General features: G+C 38.7%; 1 protein-coding gene across 1 annotated transcript; it reads left to right on the top strand.

Moving 5' to 3' along the window:
• Nucleotides 1-1,087: 1,087 nt before the first annotated feature.
• On the top strand, nucleotides 1,088-23,721 carry LOC144649048 (protein broad-minded-like). The gene is made up of 37 exons (XM_078508510.1): nucleotides 1,088-1,324; nucleotides 2,344-2,490; nucleotides 2,648-2,705; nucleotides 3,103-3,240; nucleotides 3,597-3,674; nucleotides 4,771-4,896; nucleotides 5,317-5,395; nucleotides 5,584-5,687; nucleotides 5,914-5,975; nucleotides 6,266-6,413; nucleotides 6,755-6,811; nucleotides 7,279-7,372; nucleotides 7,816-7,956; nucleotides 8,359-8,448; nucleotides 8,757-8,842; nucleotides 9,431-9,478; nucleotides 10,073-10,212; nucleotides 10,916-11,108; nucleotides 11,670-11,749; nucleotides 12,380-12,518; nucleotides 12,812-12,899; nucleotides 13,495-13,613; nucleotides 15,234-15,380; nucleotides 16,533-16,621; nucleotides 17,360-17,470; nucleotides 18,253-18,364; nucleotides 18,909-19,011; nucleotides 19,407-19,458; nucleotides 19,615-19,691; nucleotides 19,779-19,862; nucleotides 19,953-20,144; nucleotides 20,711-20,865; nucleotides 21,415-21,498; nucleotides 21,868-21,924; nucleotides 22,235-22,336; nucleotides 22,842-22,928; nucleotides 23,440-23,721. Exons 1-37 carry the CDS (start codon nucleotides 1,170-1,172, stop codon nucleotides 23,551-23,553), a joined length of 3,936 nt encoding a protein of 1,311 aa, XP_078364636.1. The 5' UTR covers nucleotides 1,088-1,169; the 3' UTR covers nucleotides 23,554-23,721.
• Nucleotides 23,722-24,250: the final 529 nt, after the last annotated feature.

Genomic DNA, 24,250 nt, shown 5'->3' with positions numbered 1-24,250 from the left:
CTCTCGACAAACTTGGACAAACTTTCTCAGCCTTATCAAAACCTCTGCGGAAATACTACCGCCCGATCTTCGTAGGATTTTTTAAGAGCCTATATAACTTAAACCCGGAATCTTTTTCAATTAAATTATAAAGGGAGTTTTTATTACTCTGAAACATTCATCACTTGTGGTGGTGGAATGAAAGGTCGAAATAGGATGAAAGCAAATTTAAAGAAACATAATGTGTTAATTACCCAGGTAAACTCCTAACAGGGCCATTCGTGACTCAAAGCTATTCAAATTAATCCGGCACCAGTATTGAGTAATTTTCAGTCATTTGTTTTTCCAAAGTATTCAGCTGGAAAAACAGAAAACAACAAGCCAAAAAAATAGATTTGGTACAAATCGTGTTCGCCTACGCTTTTAGCAGCATCCAGCATAAGTATCAGTTTCATAATTAATGATGCAACTGAGTTGCTTAGCCTGAAGTCCGTATCATGTTTTTGTGCGATTTGTGCTTCGATCGGATCACCTTAATACTATCGACTTATAATTCTTATTGTCAGTTGAAGGGAACTTGACCGAGGAATCGAAGGAATATAAAAGTTAATCGGGAGAAAAACAAAATTTTGTTTCAAGCAAATTAGCAAAATGATATGCCGTAGAATTCCGGTTATAAGCCCTGGGCTTATACAACTTCGTAAGGGGTTTTGGGTGGGCTTATAAGTGGAGGGGCTTATATCCGGGAGGGCTTATAAGCGGAATAAAAAAAAACGTTTCGAAATGATCTACGGGAGTGTTGATCAAAAACGTTTTTAAGTTAAAAACACATAATAATACAACATTTAGCCCCGTTCAGTACTGTCATCCAGCAGAGGGGGGCTTATATCCGGAGGGGCTTATAATCGGATGTATTTTTTTGTTTCCAGGTTAATGGGCCTATAACCGGGGGGGGGGCTTATAAGCGGGGGAGCTTATAACCGGAATTTTACGGTATAGGGAAACAGCAGGATATGCATACGAACTAAATGTATGGGATAAAATAGCGCATACCGGGACGCTTACGTCACGCGGCAGAGACTCGCTGCCTGTGTGTTGGCCGATAGGAGTCTGGAAATGAATGTCTTCCCTATCAACCAAAATGGCGGCGAGGTAACATAAATATAACTGCTGGCGACGGAGCTGTAAACATGGAAAGGAAGGATTCAGACAATCATGATAATTTTTTTGCGAGTTTAAACCAGCTCATTTTAAGTTTAGAGCCTGCCATAAAGGAAGCTGGGTCGGTATCGGCGGCAGAAGACATTTTGACACACTTGGAGGCAACAGACGAAAATTTTCACAGGTCTGTAATATAAATAAGGCTGTTGTTTTCGTTGCATCGAGTTCCCCATAAACTTTTAGTACGTGTAGTAGACCGTAGAGAGCCTCTTTTTTCCGAAATGTGTTTGTGTCTGGTTACAGCGAAGAAAGAGACTCATTACAGTCTACTACATATTTTAGTAAAGCGGCACTAGCTAAGCTTTTACTTTTAGGCCTGTAATTTTAACTTTTATAAATTTTAAGTTTGTTAAATTAATCTTATGGTTGAAGATTGGCTGCAACAATATCCCCACATAACTAACTGCCATTGTCAACCATTTTCTCTTAATCCAAATGGTAACATTTTAAAATGTCTCAAATTTTAGCCCTTTGCCTGAAATTACAGAATAAAAAATTGAATTTGCTCTGTAAAACCCATACTGGAAAGCATCTATGCTATGCCAAAGATCTTTGGCGTAAGATTAAGCACAACTTAGTGGATCTAGAGGTTGCTTAAAAAGAGGAAGAGACAAAGTGAAGGTGGATCAACTTTCCCTGATTAAAGAGGGGCTATTATAGAGGGTCGTTCAGTCTGCAGACTGCCATTTTTTTCTACATGGACTAACAATTTCTTTTATTTTTCCCTGAAACCTAGACCGCCATAAAGTTCTTGACCATAGACCGCAAGATAAAAAAGAATGTACCCGCAGACCGACACTCAAAATCGGCTAAAACCGCCAGACCACCAGAGTATACAGTGTAATAGACCCTCATTAAAAGAAGGCATGATGCGTAATGCTTAATAAAAAACATCATGTACGCTATTACCGAAGTGTAGCATATCAATGACTTCAAATAAAAATGAAAACAAACCCCGACACTTAAAATGTGGACTGGAAATAAGCTTTAAAGAAGGGTGTAGTGAGCTGGAGTGTTTCACTTCTCATTGTGTGTAACCCACCGAGTATCAAGCTACATGTAAGTTTGATGTAGGTGATATAAATTAATAAGCTGGAGGATCCTTTATTTGTTTTTGATAAAATCTTCACACTTTTTTACCAGATATGACTTTGTGCGTCAGCTCAGGAGTCGTATTGACACTACTCTTACACCGCTGATTGACAAGAAGCTGGAGCGACTGACTGGAAGGGAGGGAGACAGGAACAACTCAATGTCAGCGATAACTGAGGAGATTGTAGCTTCACCTGAGTGAGTTAAAGAAAGACAGATTTTTGTGTACAAATGTACAATCTTTGATGCATTTATCTCCAGGAGCAAACCAATAGTTAAAAACTCCTTTGAATGATGTCAAAACTAATGACAACTGCTGTACTAAACCAAGCTAAATTTAATTCATCTTTTGCAGGTTTGTTAACCTTCAGCAGTCAATTTTGGCAGATACAAAGGATGCTGTAAATGCACTGGTATAAATTATATAATTTTTAAAAAATCAATCCTGATAAGGTAAAAATAATGATTATGAAGAAAAAATGGAAGCGGCCTTTATAATGAAGGTTTTTTTACCATAAAATTTGGTTCCAAATTATATTGCTATGCCTAATTGACATCACTGAGGATAATTTTAAGTTTAAGGTTGCACTACAGACCAGTGCTGGTTGACTAATGACCCAATGCACTTATCCATTTTATGCAAGAAATTGTATTTCCGAAGTCACACATGTAGATAACTTTTAATAGTAAATTATTTTAAAAAGACTTCTGATCATTTAATTGTGGTACCTGTCGATATAGATACCGGTAACTTAGTATTACACTGTACACAGTATACATGTATAATTATTTAATAATATTATTATTTAGATCCAAAGTTTCTCCCAAAATCCTCGTCTTCGTACATCTGACTATGAACTCACAGAAAACAGAGGCAGGCTGCAGCCATTCAGATTATCACTGGATTCAAGTGACGAGGATTCTTCTATGTCTTCCTCTTTTGGACAGGTACAATTCATACTACCCTCTTATAACTATTTCCTCCAAAATTTGACAAGAACATTTGGAAAAGCAAAATTCTACAAAATTAAAACCCAGGGCATTAATCCAAGGCCTTCATGTGTTAATTCCAAGCACTGCTGGTCTGGGTTCCCTGATGTAAACAGTTTTGCACGTCTACTTTGTACTTTTGTATTTTGTACTTGTAGGTGGCTGGAATTTTCTGTAGAGTACATAAATTTTTCTAGACACTGTTCAATGGTTCCCTTGATATCCTGATTTATCAGTTTTAAGTTGGTCTCCATGGCTTGTAATGATCATTGTGATCTTGTTAATGACAAAATAATATCTGTGTATCACTCTAGACTGGCTACATGTTCAACATGTCACCAGAGAAGTTCAGTGAGATTGCAGAAAACCTGGATCCAGTTAAACCACTACATGTAAGTTCAATCTGAGAGAACCAATCAGTCTGTTAATATTCTTTAAACAGGGCACCTGCCTCTTCCAATTTTTCCATCCGGGATATATTTTGGAAGGCCAGGAGTTATTTTGGCTTATAAGTGAAATGCATGTATCAAAAATTCTGTTGACTTTCAAAAAATGTCGGTTTTAAAAAATGTTTAGCTGATACCATATTTGCAACCATTGCACAGTCTATTACAAGGAAAAATGCTTGTACACATTGTTTACATTTCAGGGCTGTCATTGAAGTTTTAAGCAGCTTTTACATTAAAGTCACCCATAGCATTTCACTCTGTATACAAACTGTGTAACATAATGCCAATGGACATCTTCACCTGTACCATCAACCTGGGGGGGGGGGGAGTGGGAAAATCCCATGAATCCCATATGAAAGGGATGGGGATGCTCGTCGTCTCGCTTAGGGTGTTCCGGGCAAAACACCAATATTTTTAGCCGTCAGGGTCTCGTTTAGGGTTGCATACCAAGAAATATTCAAATATAAATTCTCCTTTAAGGAATTTTGGTATCTTTTAGGGGTATAAAATAGCTTTAGCCACGCCCAGATTGGTCTCTTTTAGTGGTTCTTTTTAAAATTTCTGACGAGCATCCCCGCTCCTTTCAAATGGAAGTCCTCCCCCCCTGGGACCATCAAGTGTACTCAGCCTTAAAAGGTGTTACGGGTTATAGCCCTTATTTAATAACAGCCCTGCATTTACATCTACCCTCTAGATGTCATGCCACTTCTAAACCCCCTCCCTTCCCCTCAGTATATTTTAACAAGTTTTCCCTAATTGATTTTTACTTGTTTATAATCCTGAGTAGCGACAGCTGCCACTCCCGTTTTTTCTGACAATATAATTAGTGTTGTGCTTGTGCAAGAACACAGCACAAAGATTCTATCCGGGTTTAAACTAGGACCTGATCTCTACCTAGAGTCTAACTCACTGACCATTAGGTCAAACGCGGGAAGCCGCCAGGTCTTTAATGAAATCATGAAAGTGTGCCAAATATTCTTTTATTTTATTAATTGATAGCAAATTAAAAATTATTTTTTGTGTCCTTTTGTTGCTTCAGGTGCGGATAAATGCTCTTAATACACTGTACCAGTTTCCGCTGTCAGATGAACTGACCAGTAAGAACTCAGATGGAATAAGAAAAGGATTGTTAGCAGCGCTTGCTGATGATGATGAACAGCTTGCAGTATGTTGAAACATTCTGACTAACATTCATGTTTACAATTATGGTACTTTGTTTATAGTGTTACATGTATATGTCTAGATAAAGTAACACAATCACATGACTGGCCTTTACAAAAAAGAAGTCTTCTCTAATGCCGCTAATTATTTGTCAGTACAATCAATTACAAATAAAAATTATAAATATTGTGGCATTGGCAGAGAAAGTTTTGGATTTCATGTGGGGGGATGTTACTGTTGCCCTTCTCTGTCACACCATCAGAAAGCAGAGCTGTAGCTAAGAAAAACGTCCACTAATAATGGTATTAAATACCAAAAGATATATTGTTTATTACATGTAATTAATTAATTAAAATTAATATACATCTTTTTACTTAATAATAATTATTTATATCAATATTTTTGTGGCATATTCTTTCTGTAGGAAAAAAGTCTCAAGTTTCATGCCAGAATGTTTATGGCTTCTTCTGCTCATGTAACCAAGGAGATCTACACATGTCTAGGTGAGATATATGCATGCATTCAATGGCGAGCAGGTACATCATGTATATGCGGGCTAAAATGGAGAATTCAACGGGCTAAAATATATTTTAGCCCGCTGCCGTGGACCAATCAGAAACAAGAAAATAACGAAGCCAGCCAATCAGAACTGAAAAACCGTTCATGTCATTTCACTGTTTCCAATTTTTAGCTGAGCACCTTGCCTCATACTTCAGTGATGCTAATCCTCACTGGGTAAACATTGAAAATGGCCTGGATGTATCAACAAGAAACAACCAACGACTGCTGAAAAGGGTTAGTGTTATTATCATGAATGTCTGTGGGTTTAATTACAGATAATGCCGAGCAAATTTCAGATCAAAGTGAATAATTTGCAGTTTGAAATATTTTTGTCTTGTAACAAAGATCATGTGGGGATACTACTAAATCCTTAAAGTTCTGTATAATTGGACAGTAATTTGCATTCTGACAAGAAAAAATGTAATAATAAAAATAAAAAATCTTTTCTTCACTTCCACAGTTCAGGCTACTGAATGAATTTCAACATGAAGTTGCTTCCTTCTGGATTAGATATCCTGAATGGTATATGCATAAAATTATTTATTGAGTGTATTTGATTTCTGACATACAAAACCTTTTAATTTATAGTGTTATAATAAATTATATTAGAAGTTTATCTTTGGATCTTGCATGCATAAGATTTATTATTTTGTCATATGCACTCACTACATGTCCAGGCCTGTAACTTTAAGGTGGCATAAGAAATGTGACTAACATGTACATTGTGTATCTACAGTAATTTCTGTAGATAGGCCTGCACTTAATGAAGCAGGGTTCTTGTTAAATGACAGTGTGTTTATTGTTTCTTTAAGGTTTCTAGAGACAGTCCTGGGGAGTACATTTAATCTATTTGCTGCCAGCTGTGATCCACAGCTAGGATCTTCTGAGCTGCAGTACATGACTCCACTGCACTTCCTAGCACTGGTTGACCCAAGGGCTACCTGGTTTAAAAAGTGGATGGTAAGTTTCACAAGCACACCTCCTCAACTGCTGAGCCTGTATATTAAAACTGATATTGTATTGAAATATTAAAGTTGAAGTTAAAGTTGACATTTCTGATAAATTACTACAAGGGGAATGAAGGGCTCAGGGAACCCCATATGGCATTAAGACACTTGTCGCAGGAAGGATGAGCGCCGTAGCTAGCTGTGCAGTACTGTGTCATGGTGATACTGCCTGTAATGTACCTAACCATGAATCCCCATCTAATCCAATGAAAAATAAAAATTATAATAATTTTATTGCATGTACAACTGTACATATAACTTGCTGCTCACTGATGTATTTTATTTATTCCATAGCATGGTAATTACAGTAGAACAGTTGCAATTAAAGAACTTAAAAAACATCCTTCTTTGGTAAGAGTATAATTATTGTTTATTAATTAATATTTATTAAATTAGATAGATTTTAGACTTGTTAGCCAGCTGTTATACTCAGTTTTACATGTTATAAAGAATGTGAATGTAAATAATCAATACTTTCATTCTGTTATAATATTGATCATCATTATTAAACAATTAACTGATTGATTAATTGATAGTTAATTGATGAATTGATTGATTGAAAATAAAAAAATGATTTTACTTGGTTGAAATGATTATTTCAGAAATTTAGTTGATGTTCAATAAAAAAAACTTGTCTCTACTGACTTCAGAGCAGTTTTGATGTGCTAGTCATTTGCTTGATTATGTTGCTGTACATGCTTTTGTTTGCCCATATTCACGAAGGAGAGAAGTGCTATTGGAACAGAAATTGTTGCACAGAGCAGTATTTGAGCATTTTATTTTTTCCTTTCCTTTTATTTTTTTTTTTTTTATTGCAGTTGGCAGATGCTATCAGTCACTGTATTGACTTCTCAAGAACATGTAAAACCCTGCAGTCCTTGGAAATGATGGAACTTAATGAAGAACAAAGAGGTGAATCTATTTGAAAAAATAATTGTTCTAATCATCTTTTTTAGATAATTTTCCAATTTATGAAGCAGAGTCTGAACCTAACCTGTAGTTGCTAGAGCTTATCCTATCCCAGTTTCTATAGCATGAAGCGACTAGGAGTATTTCTACTCCCTTTAGATGGAATGCTACTTAATCACAGGGTTAACCCCAGCAGTTATTCACAAGATATTTTATAGACCTGAGTGGAGAGGGGATCTGAAGGTAAATTGTCTTGCCCAGAACAAAATACATTGACCCTGGCCAAGCTTAGAACCCACCCCCTTCAATATGCAGTCCAGCACACTAACCATTAGACCACTAAGCTACTAATAGCTCACCTTTTTCCGTTCAATATCCAGTTAATTTCTTAATTGCCAGTTCTGGCCAGCAGACCAGTAAACGCATGTACCATTGTTTGTTTGTAGATGATGACAATGATGGGCTGTTTTATACTTCACAAGACCTGGAATATATCTACTTTGTTCACTCTCTGTGCCTTTTGGGGAGAGTACTTTTGTACAGCGGTGGCAGGGCGTTGTTTCCTGTGTTATTACCAGATAGAGAAGGTAAAATATACCAGCACTGTACGTACTTATGGAATAATTCTGCCAGGTACTTTAGTTTTGGCACAGTTTCTTCAGGTGTAAGTGGTGACAAACAACTTCTCTCAAGTAAGGATAGTTTGTTGATGATGGGCACTTAAAATTTAATGTTGGTAAGAATGATTATTAAGGCCAAGTAAAAGAAATTTTGAAATGAAATCTTGGCCAGAGTTCGTGTTAAAGCGCAGAAAAAAAGCCTCCTCTTACAAAATTTTCAGTTGTACTAACGTCTGCTGTTTTTTTTAGTCCAACTTTTCCAATGGCAAATAATAAAAAAGAAGGCGGCCCCAAAATATGAAGCGGGCAGAGGCAAGAAACATTGATTTTTTTTTTTACTTGGCTTAATTGTTCTTTTTTTTACTTCAGAAATGGTGACAATTACCGGCCTACTTGTCGCATTGATTAGGATCATGTCAACAGCTTTGCCTACCCCAAGTGCCAAGCTTGTCTTAGATGGTAAGATGAACTTCAAAGTTAAATTGTGATTTGGCAATCCCCATGCATTCAAACATTGCTAGCAATACCAACCTCCCAGATAACTTTGTTTTAGTAGAAATTCTTGATTAAAGATTATGGAATTTTTATCCGTCATGTGTCTGCCAATGGTTTCTCTAAGGCTTCTCCATACTTACCAATGTACATTTTTCACCTTTAAATTCTTTCAACCTTTGATGTTAAAACTGCCTGGCAGGTTGTGTATCTCAGTGTATGATTCTAAAATCTGTAGTTTTAATATTACATTTTCGATTTTTTTATGTCAACAGTTCAGTTTCACCCTGGGTACTTGGTTTGTGATGTGCTCAAGAAGATTGCTTCCTGTACTAACTCAAGTAAAGAGTGTCTCTGTAAGGTTAGTAAGTACATTGACAAGAATGTAGTCAGAGAATTGCTGCTTTAGACAAACCTTCGTGAAAGCACTTGTAAAGTTTTTCAATTTTTAGTATCCAATCAAAAAGTGCACGAGCACTCTTGAGTTGTCAGGACATGGTTTTGCGGTCATTTGCATAGCAACTTAGTTAGAGACAAATATTGCGGGCTCAGCCCAGAGACCGGAATTCGCCGTCAACTGTAATATTTTTCTCTTTTATTGCCATTTTATGTTCACTCACAGGTTTAAACGAGCACTTGCGCTCCTAAATGTAGCGCGGGTAAATGAAGTATTGTATCGTTCATCGTATCGTATCGTTTCGTATTATATCGTATCGTACTGTATTGGTACTTGTTCTTCCGACTAAATACTACACGGGTTTATATTATGACACGTGAAAAACAGGGTAACCTAGTGGCTGGTTTGTTGGACTTTAGCCCAAAGGTGTATACATGCGTTAGGAAATGGCAAGATTTAAAGCTTGTTGTGCAGTTTGTCGGGTTACACTTACAGTATCGTCTCTCACTAACCGAACCTGTGTTGAATTATTATTTTTTTCTTTCTTTACAGGATGCAATAACAACCAGTCTTCTGTCACCCGTACAGTCTTGGCTTGATGTAAGTAGCCATTAAACGTGAAAGGAAACTTTTCCCTCCTTCATTCTTCACTCTCGAGGCCTGCCAACAGGCTCACGTTTGAGTCAAGGATGAGCGACGCGTTCACGTGCGGCTATGCTGTTTGCGCGTGTGACCTCCCTCCCTCTCTAACTCCTTCTCACCTTCCCTTTCTCCCATTTTTTCTCATAGAGTGTTAATAAGCATTATCACGGTTTTCGACGCCATCTTGACGAGTAGGCAAAGCGGGTAGAAATTACAGTGTTTGTATGGAAATCCGACGGCAAATATCTTTTACAAAAATTGAATTCTGGACAACTTATGAATTGTAAAGTTAAGATACTAGGCAAAAGTTTTTATTCGCCGAGTTTGAAGGATGTAGCTGGGCTAGAAAGCGTTTAGTTGCGGTTTTAATTTCCCATACATTTGACTATATTTTTCCGGAAATTGACGGCACGCGGTTGGCTTTGTCATCGGATTCCCTTACAAACATTGTAATTTTTACCCGTTTTGCCTTCTCGTCAAGATGGCGTCGAAAATTGTGATAAGACCTATTCTTGCTGAGTCATATTCATGTTTGTGTTGTTTGTATATCAGGGTGTGGACAGCTGTGACAGTGCAGGAGCTGAGACCACATTACTGTTGGTAGCTGATGTTCTAGCCACACTGGCTGTTACAGAAACTGGACAGAGACAGCTGCTGTATGGAGAAACTCAGGATAGATGGCATAAAAACAGGTATTACAGCGTCCCTGCGATCCGTTGCAAGGATTTATAGTTTTATAAATGATTTTAATATAAGTAGATCGTGTAGTGTGACCGTACGGGTGAGGATTGTCCTGGAAAGGACTGTTGCTGATGACGGACGTTTCGACAACCCCAGCAGTGTAACTGATAGCGGCTTCGGTCAGCTGTAACAGCTCTAACATAACGTTACGGCAGGTTTACGTAGCATAACGTAATGTATTTAAACAACGTTTGCATGAATTGAGTTCTGCCTGGCAGTAGCACGTCATTTGAATCGGAATCCTGCCAGGGTCCATATAACGAATTTTGTTGTACTGAATGTAGTAGTTGTTCAGACGTCGTCTTGACATACGTTTCTTAACAACACCCTTACCAAACGTCCGACCAATCCTTCAGTAATACCTAATAAACTAAATAAAATTTCCGCGACATGAAATTTTCGTGTTTTCGTGACTATTTTTTGCAATCGCAAAATATAGGAAGTTGTTTATTTGCAAGAAAAATGTTAAACAAATTTTTCAAATTCAGCCGTCTCTTATTTCCTTCCCCTGGAGAGACACGTCCCTTTTCCAGGGAAGAAAATAAGACACGCTGCACGCAAGATACGTCCTGTCAAAATTGCAAAAAATAATTTTGTGTAATTCCCAATTACAGTAGCATATTATTATTTTTTTTTTTTTTGTCCGATCTTCAGGTTTTCCCCTGCTCACACGATAGCACAGTTTGCCAAGAAAGCTTTATCTGACAGGCTTCCAGGAGGAACGCCGTCCAAAGCAGTTATCGCTGGCTTTGTGTTCGTATGCCGACAGCTTTACAACACGTGTGATGGACTAATGGTGCTGAATCATTATGAATTGCACCAGCATGTGGCCAATGCCTGGATTAAGGTGACTGTCTACACTATTCGTCCCCTTATCCTTTCGATTCTTTTATCAATTGACAATACAAGTTTGTTGCAGTTTGACGAACTGGGATTGATTAAGATTCTCACATTTTTGAGTACGTGAACAAAGAAGTTTTTGTTGGTTCTAGGGAGGTGGTCTTGTAACTTATTTGTTTTAAGAGCTCCTACGTGTATCTCCTTCCATTTGATTGGTCTTTATTGTGTTCGCTTGTACTTGTAAAAAAAAAAACACAACCCTTTTGAGTTGGCTTTACCACAATCAACATGCACTTTGAACTTTATTCATGACAAGAAAAAATCCAATTCAGTGTACTTTGTTTAATGTCGAAAACGCGGAAACATGTTTTGAATCACTGACTTTTAAAGCGTCTTCGGCTTTGACTTGATAGGAAAGTGTGACCGCCATTAATGACCATACCACCCTCTTCTACAGATATACTAATTGTTTGTATAACGTGATTGTCAAATCAAATGGCTATAATTGATTAAAATGAATAGAGTGTAATGTTTCACATAATCACTTGAATCACTGCTGCTTTCCCAGGTACATGAAACAGCTTCCTCTGAAGAAGCAGAATTGGGTTCTGACGAAACGCCACCAGACTACATCCAGGACGAGGAACTGTAAGTACAGCTCAAGGTCTTGTCGGTTTATTTTATGTTCTTTTTTCGCAGTATGAAAAGAGTAGAAAATAGGTAACGTTATGGTAAAGCAAGTGTCTCCAAACATCTATATACTGTTCATAGAGACCTTAAGATTTATGTTTACTGCTGACCGCAAACTACGGTTTGGGGTTTGGCGTTAGAGGTTGTGACACTTTCTTCATTTAGATTGAAGCAAATCAAAACAAAAGACCCTGGAGAATATTTCCAATATGGCCTTCGCTGAATTTCATTGATGCTTATAGCGTTGTGTTTTAGTCGGCGGAAAAATATATAATTTCTTCCTATTTGTTATTCCAATTCACCAATCATGAAAGATAAGGGATTGTTTGTATGTCAAAAGCATTCATACGTGGGATAACGCAACTTTTAGGCCATGAAAAGCTGAAGTTAATCCTGCCCTCTGCCGTTGAAAAAGTCTACAAATAACCTCAAACGTTCGCGGTAAACGTGGATCTAAAGGCGTCCCATGTTGTCAATCGTAGCCTTTGGTCTTTTTCTTTAGTCTTCTCAATACTGCCCTTACTTGGACGATCGCTACAAAAAAATAAGCTAGTTTATTAATGCGCGCTTTTATTTAATCTTTTTTAGGTTGGTGTGGGAGAGTTCATTGATCGACAACCTGCTGAATTTTGCCGGGACACCAAAAGGACTGCTTCTTTTACAGCAGACTGGAAAAATAAATGAATGCGTGGCTTATATGAATGAGAGATACAATAAGAAACTGCAGGTACCGATGAAAAGTTTCATCTTTTTCTCTTTCAAAAAACGTAAGAAGACATATCATCGGAAAAGTACGAAAATAACGCTTTAAACCAAACTATGGAAAATAACCTGTAATTTTGTCGGAAATTTCGTCCATTTTTTATGCCTCCTAAGAAACATCTATAAGAAATATTGACGCGTTTTTCATGGACACCCAAGTGAAATAATGCCTTTTAATTAGTTGCTCATCTTGTTTACCGCTTTATAAAGTGTACAGATACAAGGAAATTCCGAATACGCAGCAAATTTTGTTCGTAGGTTAGCAAGTGTGAGAAGTTTGGATATGGCGTGATGGTGACGCAGATTGCTGCCACTGCTCCTGGTATGGTTGCACTGGAAAGCAGAGGTAAAAAGTATAAAGTGTGTGGTATTGGTATTGTGTAGTAAGTGCTCAGATTTCAACGCGTCCAGGCCGGGTTGTATAAAGAACGAATAAGCTAATCCAGGATAAGTATGAATTTTGATTTCAGTTTTTTTACTTCTCAGTGAGGATTTCTGTTTATATTTTCTGTCTTCCATTTTTGACATCGACTAATCTCAAACTCCACAAAACGTAAGCAGTGAAAACACTTTTATACACGAGAAATTGAACCCTCGATAAACGTTAAATCCTGGGTTAGTGTTAATCGGTTTTCGAACAACCCGGCCCAGCTGAAGTGTAGCGTTCAGCTATTGTCAAAGCTACTGACCCTGTGGGCCTTTTGCCACTAAAGATCTAAGCGTGGAAAATGTTTTGCCCCAGTTTTTACATTGACAACCTCCTTTCTCACAGAACTTCACCGATTTTAATGAAGGCGAGCGAATATTTCAAACAAACCATTCATGAAGCATTTCCCTCTACTTGTCTTCTATGAAGCCATGACACTGTGTTGTGTTTTACAGTAGTATAAGCAGATCATGCAGCTTCGTGTATTTTCATTTGATATCGTTCACTCCATCAGGATTCCTCAAGCGACTGGTGCATGATATTTGGAATGTGTTTGAAAGCGGTCAAGACAGAAAACCAGCTCCTCCCAGAATCAAACACGTGGATAGCATAGATAGTAGAACCTACAACAAGGTATAACAGTAACACATATAGTACCACCATTTGATAGCGTTCTTCATGGAAATTTTAGTGTGTGGTATCGCTGTATATTTTTTCGAATCTTGCCGTGTTTCGGTTTGTTGAACCCGTAGGGTAAGTGAAAACATAAATGACGATTTAAAATTCACGGTAATAGAACCAGGGGTTTCAATAAGTTTTGAAGTAGGCGGCTGACCCTTTCATAGTAGGCGGCTGTGACAAGGAGGGGCCGTAAGGCCCCTCCCCCTAGGGGGGGTTTGGGGGCATGCCCCCCCAGAAAATTTTTAAATCTAGAGGCCCGGAAATGCCATTTCCTGCATTCTGGCATCCATTTCAGTACTAATTATTGATTAAGTAACAACAGCATTAGTGACAACTATTTTTAGTTTTTCAGGTGAAGTTTAAAAGGATTACGTCACCCATAGAATACTGAATCTTGGGAATTTTTCATTATATACCGTAAAAACTCGTGTATAAGCCGCACTCGTAGATAAGCCGCACCTCCAAATTTCAAGCATGATTTTGAGAAAAAAAAAAATAAAACCTGGCGGAAAATGCCCAGTTGATTGTGAAAAAATGCTGGATTATGAAGAAATTTCAACAATCAATATAAAGCTAAAGTTGATTCCTTTCCGATTGATGTGCAGGATGTACTATAAACACATAAACGGGAAACACTTCAGTCTTACCCAGAATTTTAGAACTTTATAGAATAAATATCATTTCTGCCAACTTTAACATTTTTGATCTTTTTCTGCCATTCGTTGACAGGTATTTCTTCGTTCATCACTGTTTTTACATCAAATTTTTCACCTGATTTTGCGTTGTGTTCGTGAAAGCGTTCGTAGTTTAGTAACCAGGCACTAGTATCCAGGCCCATCGCCAAAAGACACATGAAACGCCTGGGGGTTTAAAATTATTCACGGACGAAAAGCGTGGTTTTCGTCGCTGTTTTGAGAGGAAAAACTTTTTCAAGATGATCAGTCTCCTTGTTATTTTTGTTTGTGAGGATAGTAAAGAGCTACTTTGTCGCTTATATGGAGCAATTTTTCAGTTTTATGCGCAAAAATGCGCAGAAGATGCGGAGGATGCAGTGTGAGCGATTTATGCAGATTTATGTGGACCCGCACGGCAAAAAAAAAATGGACACAGCAAAGAAAGCGTTTTCTTTTTATTCCATATTTCATATTTAACAGGTGAGAAATTGTGTGACTCGAGAAACTCAAGGAACTCGAATGAAATTTAATGTTAGTTTATGTTAGAAGGTCTTAGAAAGTAGGCGGAGATGATTTGGAAAGTAGGCGGCGAAATTCGCCGGTTGCCGGCTTCTATTGAAACCCCTGAGAACACACTAAAATTTCTAATACGAGGTTATTAGACACCGTTTTTCTTTCTCGAAAATCAGAAGTTAAACTGTATTTTGTGTTGCACGCGCTCAAGAGGACTAACGGAACTACAACTAACAAGTTTATCAGGTGTTTATCATGTATACTCTTTTGCATACTAATTTTTACTCCATGGAGTACTGTTGGATAACAATTGTATTTATATATAATATCATAAATTCATCTTGTTTCCTTATAGTATCTTGTTCTCGTTTTTTTCCTTCTCAAGTCTCTAAACAATCTTTTAAGCGTGTTGTCAGCATTCCCTGCTGTGTATGAAGTTCTTGCTGACGCGTGCCGTCCATCCACGTCAAGTTCTGAGATAGAGGAGACCATTACAAGCAGAGACGCTTTCTGTGCACCTGTCAGTATTGTGGTGAGTTAATAAGAATAACGCTTCATGAAATTAACGCGAATTTCAAAATCTCGCGTTAATTTAAGTCCCGTTAATTTTTGTTAACGTTAATTTCCACGCCATTAATTAAGTGGAGCGTTAATTTCCGCGACCTTAATTTCCATTATTTTGGCCCCAATTTCTCGATACAGTCCAGACGTTCTTTATATCTCCTAGGAAAAAGCATTATTTCATCAGGGTGGACTCTTGAAGCGGTCAGATTTCATCGCTTAGTATCACGAACATTGTTTCCGTCTCGGATTATACGCCTAGTGTGAAATAAACTTGTTCCTGTTGTCTCAACAAGTGTTTTTCTTTGTGTAAGTCGCGTTAATTTCCTTCATTTTGAAATGTTTTCCCCTCTTTCGCGTTAATTTCCTTTATTGGGAAGTAATTTTCCATTTGATTCGCGTTAATTTAAGTCGCGTTAATTTCAAATACCTTAATTTACACAAGCGTTAATTTCCTATAATAAGGTATATAGGTGGGAAGGGTAGTGGCCTAATGGACTGCGCGTTAAACTTCGGGTCGAAAGGTCCAGCATCAAGTCCTGTTGAGTCCTTGGGTAAGATATATACTTGACGCTCACAGTGTCTGTTCCCACCCTGGAGTAGAAACAAATGTGGGTAACACTAAGTTGTTGTGACAACCTGATAAAATGCTGATGGTCTGCCTCCGATTCCAGGAGGAGTAGCAATACTCCTAGTCGTTTCATGCTGCAGAGACCTCGTCATGTCGAATTTGAGACCTTTGTCTCCTTTGGAAAATTGTGCACGCGAAGAGGGACGTCGGTCTATTTTCACAACGGTTAAACGAACTAAGCGCGTAGTTCCCGCCCAAACTGCCGCTTGCAAGCTTCTCTAATTTCCAAAATCCTCTGCTATTAAGCCAAAATCTAAGACGTCAAGGAAAGGATAAGCTCTCTGCGCCACACTAGCATAGAGCATTTTATAACTATTTTTGTTGCGTCAAAATTTAGTTCCCTACTTCTGTTTTCATAGTGTTTTCTTACAAAAATCTTTCACGTTTTCGCTTCAAACTCTTAAACGGAAGAAGCTATTGATTTTTTTACTGCTGCGAACTGTTTATTCAGGTTTATGTTGTGGTGCCTTATTTTTCTTTCTCCTTCAACAGGATTTAGTTGATCGCTTCATAATGATTGACTCAGAAGAGAAGTTTCACTCACTGTTTAACTTTGAACAGTCGCATCACTTTGGTCTCAGGTTAGTCAACAAAACAGACATTTATTCACGCAGACAGAGCGCGATGTACATGTAGGGTGGGTACAGATGGCTGAATGGCTGGAACAATTAACTATCGCTCCCATAGCCCTTGCTTCTACTCGCGCTCTGTGAAAGAGCTGAACTATGTAAGGCTGGAATTGTTGGCGCGTTTGCCAAAATTGTAGATGTCAAAAAATGTCCATGAGTGAAGTAGACGTACACTTAGCTTTCGAGCCTGGTTGGAGTCATTATGCATTAATACGACAGACCTGTTATTTTTTCACAATTGCATGCAGGGTTCGTACGCGTCTTGAAAAGCCTTGAAAACCTTTGAATTTCAGGAGTTCGATTTCAAGACCTTGAAAGTACTTGAAATTTGTTTTTGGTCCTTGAAAGTCCTTGATTTTTTCATTGAACGTCAAAAGGCTTCAAGGCAATGAGAAGACCGCCAAAATAAGCGAATTTTTTTAGTTCTTCAGCAAGCACATCAACGGCACAACAGACTGGAAATCGTTGATTTGGGGTAAATTTGAAGAAAAAAAAGTCCTTGAAATTTCCAAGAAGGGTCCTGGAAAGTCCTTGAAAAGTCCTTGAATTTTTGGCCTGAAAAAGTGTACGAACCCTGTGCAGGTTACAGAAAGATTCGTTTGATTCTATATCATGGAATGCTTGCTACAACAAAAATGTTGCCAGTGTAAAAGTGCCAATAAATTCACTGTCGTTCTCTTTTCCCATCAGAGTCCTAAGTGTCTTGTGTTCATGCCTGGACACATTTCTGTTTCTGGAGTGTAGCTATCATTTTCAAGATCTTCTGCTTCAATCTCAACTGGACAACAGATTAGACAATGGGTGAGACTAAAGTATTAATTGCATGTATTATACTACTCATCAAAACACTATTCTGCATGATGGCTGTCCTAAAACGTCAGGCTATGCAATAAGGAGCCTATTTTTTTGCCGATAGAGCGGTCCCCAAACGGGAATCGAACCCACCAACTGAGCTACGAGAGACTCGTGGATGTAAATGAAATAAAAATGGCCCAGCTCTCCACGAGTCTCTCGTAGCTCAGTTAGTTAGAGCGCCCAACCAGTATCTGGGAGGCCATGGGTTCGATTCCTGTCGGGCACTCAAATTTTTTCTTTGTCCCATGCTCGTGTCATTGCTGAACAATTCATCTACATTATTTATCACCGAGCTTGAAATTTACCATCTTTATTATTTACGAAAGAGCAGTCAATGAAAGAGGCTAGAGAAATTGAAAACATACCTGCCGGTGATCCTTTTTCTCGTCCAAATATTTCATCGCCGTGCTGCGCAAGCAGAATTTCCGCGAGTATGAACCGTTTACATTAAGCTAAATATGTTTTTTTTTTTCTTTTTCCTATAATAACAATTTATTAAACGCACTAAGTCGGTCTGTATGGGAGAATCTTGACCTCGGTCAAGAGTACAGACTTACTCCGTTCGGTGTGTACTCGCGACCTCAGTCAAGATTCTCCCATACAGACCGACTTAGTTCGGTTAATAAAAACTAGAAATGAAGACGAACTTACCAATCATAGCGCGCGCAATTTCTCGAAAAATTTTTAATTTAGTAACTAAAGGTTCCTTGTCTTGTGTATAATTTCAGCAAGGACTACATCATTGACATGTGCTCTGTGGAAAGAAACCATATCTTGGTCAAGACGTATCTTGTTGGGGGCGCATCAGAAAGGATCATTCCTGGCCGGACCTTAACAGAGGTGTTAAAAAGTGTTCTGTTGTTGTCTCGAGTGCCTTTTTCTAGCTGTTGCATATTCTTCTTTCAGATAACTATCTTTACTTCCCAATTGTGATGTACAATATTACTGCGTGGTCGTTATGTCGAGATGGAAGGTCCGTGGCAAACCGTATTTAAACGAATAAAAAGGTGGCCGCGCGAACAAGTGGTTAAAATCTGTTCCTATTCATTGGGCGGAGATATAGACTATTATTTTTGATCACTTGGAACCTCTCTAACGTTAGCAGCATAATAATTAGTAGAACTTCTTCCGCCGCAAAGAAAAAGGATATTACGTGACCGCGGCCAAATTACATTCTTCGTCATGTTAGAACTGAAAGTTTTAAGAGAAAAAAAAATTGGATTGGTTTGGATTTTATTGATCACCGCACCCCTGATTTTCACTTATTTACACTCTTGTAAATCTTGCCCTTGTGTTGTGGGTAATGTTGTATAAAAAGACTTCTTCTACTTCTATTATAGTTCATATATTTATTTCCTGATTCAATGTTTTTGCCTTGTTTTAGGATCTGGATAACCCATATCCCTGTCCTTTGTTTTCTTCTTACCCTCCACCTAAAGACTATCTTCCAGTTGAACAAATATCCACCATGACAGCATTTGAAGAAGGTAGGTAGAATCTTACACTTTTTGCATCATGTCTGATGTTCTCTGGAGGCCAAAACGTCAATCCAAACATGCTGTGAACTGATAAAAAATCGTTGATAAGGTTACTCTGTTAACATCCCCATCATGGGCGGTGCAAAATTAACTCGTGTGCAAGTGACCAGTTGTCAGTCTAGTTCAAGAAGTGCGAGATACAAATGGCAAATGGAGCGGGTTTTTTTTCCTGATTACTGTCAGAAAACCCAAACCAAAGTAATCGCATAATAGCCATGGCCTGCCCTGCACAATGTATAAAAGGATGTTAAACACTTCTTATGCTTTATACGAATCTACCGAGATTAGGCGTTTGTTCCTCGGCTATATGCTGTGCTGAAGAACCATCACTTTATCAAATACAGGTGACGTTCTGTTGGAGTTTTTGGAGAGCAGTCAACCAATGTCAGCAGATAGGCAAGTGAACTGCTTTAAATACTCGTTGGTGGTTCTGTGGGAAAGTGTTTTGTGACCACTTCTTTAACTCCCCTTCTACTCACTTAATAAAATCTAATCTAATATGATTTCTACCGCACTTCAGTCATGCTCTCTTGAAACTGTCCTTTTATACAGCTTTGCCTGGCTTCAGGACTGTCGAAAGACGTTTTGCCAGTCGCTGACATCTGGGAAAACCAAAGCTAAAGGAAAAGGTTTGTATATACCCCCACTCAACGAGTTATAAGAGATAAAAAGTAGGCAACTTCTGTACTTAAACATATCCTCTCTTTGTTTGACAGTGTTGAAGTTATTACTTGAAAAGGTCTGCACAGCATTGACAAATATACCAGAAGAAGCCATATTCCCCCTGATTGACTTTTCAGGTAATAACGTTAAAAGAGATTTCAGCACTTATTTGTTATTCTTCCCCGCTGTCATCGTGCGACTCCTTCTCACCATTTCACTTTTCACAGCGAGTGAAAGCAGCCTGAAGAACGTCGAGTTATCAGACATAGAGAACCTGGGTACTAAAGTAGCTGTGCGCTATGGTGTTCAATTGAAGTTGCTCCAGTCCACCACGGACGGTGTGGAAGACTTGACTTACCTTCTGAAATACTGCAAGTTCTTTCTTCAGGGACAACAGCGTGCAACAGACGTCACTTTACGTATCCTTGTAGCATCTACAACGCTATTCATTTTATCAGTGAGAGTTTAGAGCTAATTTATCACTTAATATCGTCCAGAATGATCGGTGTTTTAAAGAGTTAAGGTTTAGCTGACGTTTTCACGTGAGGTGCGGTTTGTTAGTGCAATGGACGCTGATCGAGCGGTCCGGGTTGGAGGCCTTACTGGGGTTATCGTGTTGTGTTCTTGACCAAGACACGTTTACACTCGTAGTACCTCCCTCAACATAGGAGTACTATATATGGGTACCACAGAAACCCTGAAAATATGCTGGAGTGGAATGGGGGAGGGGGTGGACAATCCTGGGCCCATTTTTCATAGGGTGGATAATGCCATCCCCGGATACATCGCTATCCAGGTGATAAGTGTTGACAAAACAAACTACACTTTTCACTTAATAATGATTTATCCGGTGGATAGTGGGACCAAGGCGACTGGCAAATACATACTCTTAGTCCCCTTATACCATAGAAGTTAGAATCAGGATTGGGACTGACTTACTCTTCTATTTCTAACAACACATCACCATTCCTTGACTTCACACCAGGCACTGTAAGCGGTGATTATGTCGGTCATGACTGGTTTGTGTCCACAGTTTTTCTCATGATGTATGGAGACCCTGATCTGGCCTGGGAATTCCTCTTCAAATGTTCCAGTCTCGTCAGTTCTGGTTATCTGTGGGTTCGTAGACTGCACGCTTCGGTAAGGAACCAAACTAAGTCGTGTAGTTCACAAAGAAAACACTAAAGCAGACTCGCATAGTAGCTTCGTGACATAAATGGGTTCTTCACATTTTCTCTCGTAATATTTAGGATGTTTCGATTTCGCGCGGGAAAAATGACACATCCAGAGAACTCTTTATTTTGGAGGTTTCTTATATCCCTTCTATATAGTTTCTATGCAATCCGTCCAGAATGCACAAAAAATGGGTTACAAAAGGGGTTAGTGTGTCGACTTTGGACTTCTTTAGAATAAGCCACTTTCGCCATCGCCCCATTACTCACGCGAAAAACACCTAAGTGAAGCTGAACTTTTCTAGTTGACTATAATGACATGCAAAATCCATTGTTTTCTTCCCAAACTTCTTTATTTCTCTAGTGCTCTTAAATCGACTTTTGTGATCTTTAAGACAAGTGTCGTTCGAAAAATGTGAATTAACCTGCTCGACTTCAGTCCTGTTGTGCACAAATTTGAATGAAGTAGATGTTACAGTACTAGAGTGAAATGGATTGCTTTACCTTTGTTCATCAGGTGCATTTACCGGTGTCTCTTACAGTCAGCGGTATTCCCCCACTCTATTCGTGCACGTGTCATAACGTGGAGCTGATATTGATGGTATGTATTTGTACCTTGAATGTTTTATGTGGCGTAGTATAGAAATACCGTCTATAGTAGCTCTTTCCAGTTAGATGATTCGGAAAAGTGTGAAGAAAAATGTATCGGACAACCATAGGATTCGCGTTTAAATTTTAATTTTTAATTGATTGTTAAATCAAAGTACAATCTGTGTGGATGCTTGTCCAACCCAGGTAACCGTTCAGCAGGTGTCAGGTTCCTCTAACAATTGGAAAGAGTATCCAAATGTATCTTCACTAGAGAAAGCCTGGAAAAAACACAGCACTCAATCTGGCCCTTGAAACCGTTGAATTACGCCTAATGAGCACGTTTTTTCTGTTGTTCATTGCACGGTGTTTTTTCCTTAAGGCTGAAGTACCTCTGGTGTATTCTGCGTTTAGGATGTCCGGTTACACTCCATCACAGGTTAGTATGTTGTGAGTAGCACTTCAAACAACTTCAACTTTATTTCTTTTTCTAAATATAAAACTTAGAAGAGTGCTTACCCACGCTAAAGAGGTATGCAGAGAAATTGGGCGCGCTCAAAGTGGCAAAGGCTTTTCTAACAGGAAAGCTAAGGTATGAGAAGAGGTGTATACTGCATGTGTGCCTATCTGTAGATCTATCAACCTGTTGAGGAATGTTGTGCGCGAGTTTTGGGTCCCTTCTCTGTCTAACATGGCAATGTTTTTGCTGGTTACTATACACATGTTTTTCTCTTGATTTCTTCCCTTAGATTTGCCAGCACTGGTTACGACAATGTTTCTGGAACTATCTGGACTGGGAGGAGATCTGTTTATACATTTGTACCTGTCTTACTATGGGAATTGACTATCAGGTGTGGTGTATATTGCTTTTCACTGGCCTTAAAAATTAACTTTAAACGCGAAGAAAAATCTGTTATTGTTTCGTTCGGGTATAATTTGTATGCAAAAGCATGTTGAGAAGTCAAAGCCCAGTATATTACAGCCATAAAACAGCCTGGTTATTGGAAATGAGAAATGCAGGAAATGTTCCACCATAGCTCGTGCAGTCGAAATTATTTTTTTTTTTCTATTTTGTGTAAGCTGTCCTCGTTTTTTCCTCTCATATTGGTTAAATATATCGACAACTGTAACTGACGCAATTTAACAGTGTGGGTTAGTTTCGGTAAATTTCTTGGAATATGCTGCCCATAATACTGAGAGTTTCCTAACATAGACTATATCAGTGATTGCATCCAGAAGAAGCAGTAGTGCTCTTACTTAGTCCATGGTTAAGGAAACCGGTATGTTAAGTGTCCCCTCTTTACCTAACTAGCAGTAAAATGTTATTGTAACATCGCCATCTGTCATCTGTTCCAGGTGTACTTCTGTATAGCAATCCTGCGACATTTACAACAAGACATTTTACACAAGACCCAACAACAGCAACTGTTGATCTTCCTAAAGGTGAGTTTTAGCTACCAAGCAGATAAAAGGTAAAGTCTGTATACAACCTAGTGGCCCATCAGGCCGGAGCTTATCCCGGTTTCCGTTGCATGCAGCGACTAGGAGTATTTCTACCCTCCCCCCCCCCCCTGGATGGGATGTTAGTCCATCGCAGGGTTACCCCCAGCAGTAAATTCGCCGGTACCCATTTATACACCTAGGTGAAGAGACGCACTATGAAAGGTAAGTGTCTTGCCCAAAGACACCCGGACCGCGTGATCCGAAGTCCAGCGTGCTAACCGTTAGACTACCGCGCCTCCCTAGCTTGCGTTGCGGTTAAAAACAAAATTGAACGCGCGGGCAATATTTTTAACTGCAAGTTCAGCTGCGAGGATGTGTTCACGCTAAAAAAACTACTGGGCATAATCACTTGTAGCTAGTAGCCAATTTCCGTCGTTAAAGATAGTTCTTCTCGGCACTTTTGATAAAAACAAGCATTAATTGAAATCTTTATTTTTGATCGTTACTGCAGGAAAATCCAATCCTCAATTTCAAAGTTGCTGACCAGCTGGGGTTCATGCAGGAGTTAGAAGCTCGATACCGTCCCACAATCCTGTCAGATCTACAGAACATCACTAAACCTTAACGCTTCCAACAGAACAAAGAATGCCATCTTCAGTTCCTCACGCACCCATCCATGCACAAAGAACGCGCTGATCCTCGCGTGTATCCACGCACGAAAAACGACTGTCGCGCCCATTGCATGCAGCTTAACAAAGCAGCAACTCTGCATATTGCCCAAGAATGGCATTGCGGGGGGGAAATGTGTGACAAATATAAAAAAAAAAGGTTCGTTAATGCAGTTTTCGATGTGATCGTCTAGCGATCGCTCGAAAGCAAAAAATTTATCGAAATTTGAAAACCGGACCCAGAAATGACCAACATTGAGAATAGCGGTCATGTACGGAGACCAGTCTAAATTAGTTGTTTGTTATTGAAACGAGGGTATTGGGAAATGTTGTCTAGTCTTGGTGGTACAATTTGTGATGGGAGATAAAATAGAGAAAGGGTAAAAAAAATGACCTAAAGGACTACGCAACAAGCAATGCTATTTATTGTGTTTATAACGGACATTTTAATGTAAAAATCAATTTGTTGTACATACATTTGTATATAGTGGGTATATTATTATTCATTTACTTATTGTTTATAAATATTTCTATTTAAAGATGTACAGTATCAATATGCCTACACACGGGCTTTTAGCCGAAGTAATTAAATGAACAAATCAGGTCATATTGCTGATTAGTAGAAGTAAATTTTGTAGTACAAATATGGTGGGA

This window comes from Oculina patagonica, chromosome 4 (assembly GCF_052425735.1).
Source record: "Oculina patagonica isolate OP01 chromosome 4, crgOcupat, whole genome shotgun sequence".
Lineage (NCBI taxonomy): Eukaryota > Metazoa > Cnidaria > Anthozoa > Scleractinia > Oculinidae > Oculina > Oculina patagonica.
This window is presented reverse-complemented; position numbering and strand designations above follow the sequence as displayed.

Coding starts and splice junctions, on each gene's coding strand:
- LOC144649048 (XM_078508510.1), top strand. CDS start 1,170: ATGGAAAGGAAGGATTCAGACAATCATGATAATTTTTTTGCGAGTTTA. Junction 4,897..5,316: donor ATGATGATGAACAGCTTGCA/GTATGTTGAAAC, acceptor TTCTTTCTGTAG/GAAAAAAGTCTCAAGTTTCA. Junction 18,365..18,908: donor CTGGCCGGACCTTAACAGAG/GTGTTAAAAAGT, acceptor GCCTTGTTTTAG/GATCTGGATAACCCATATCC.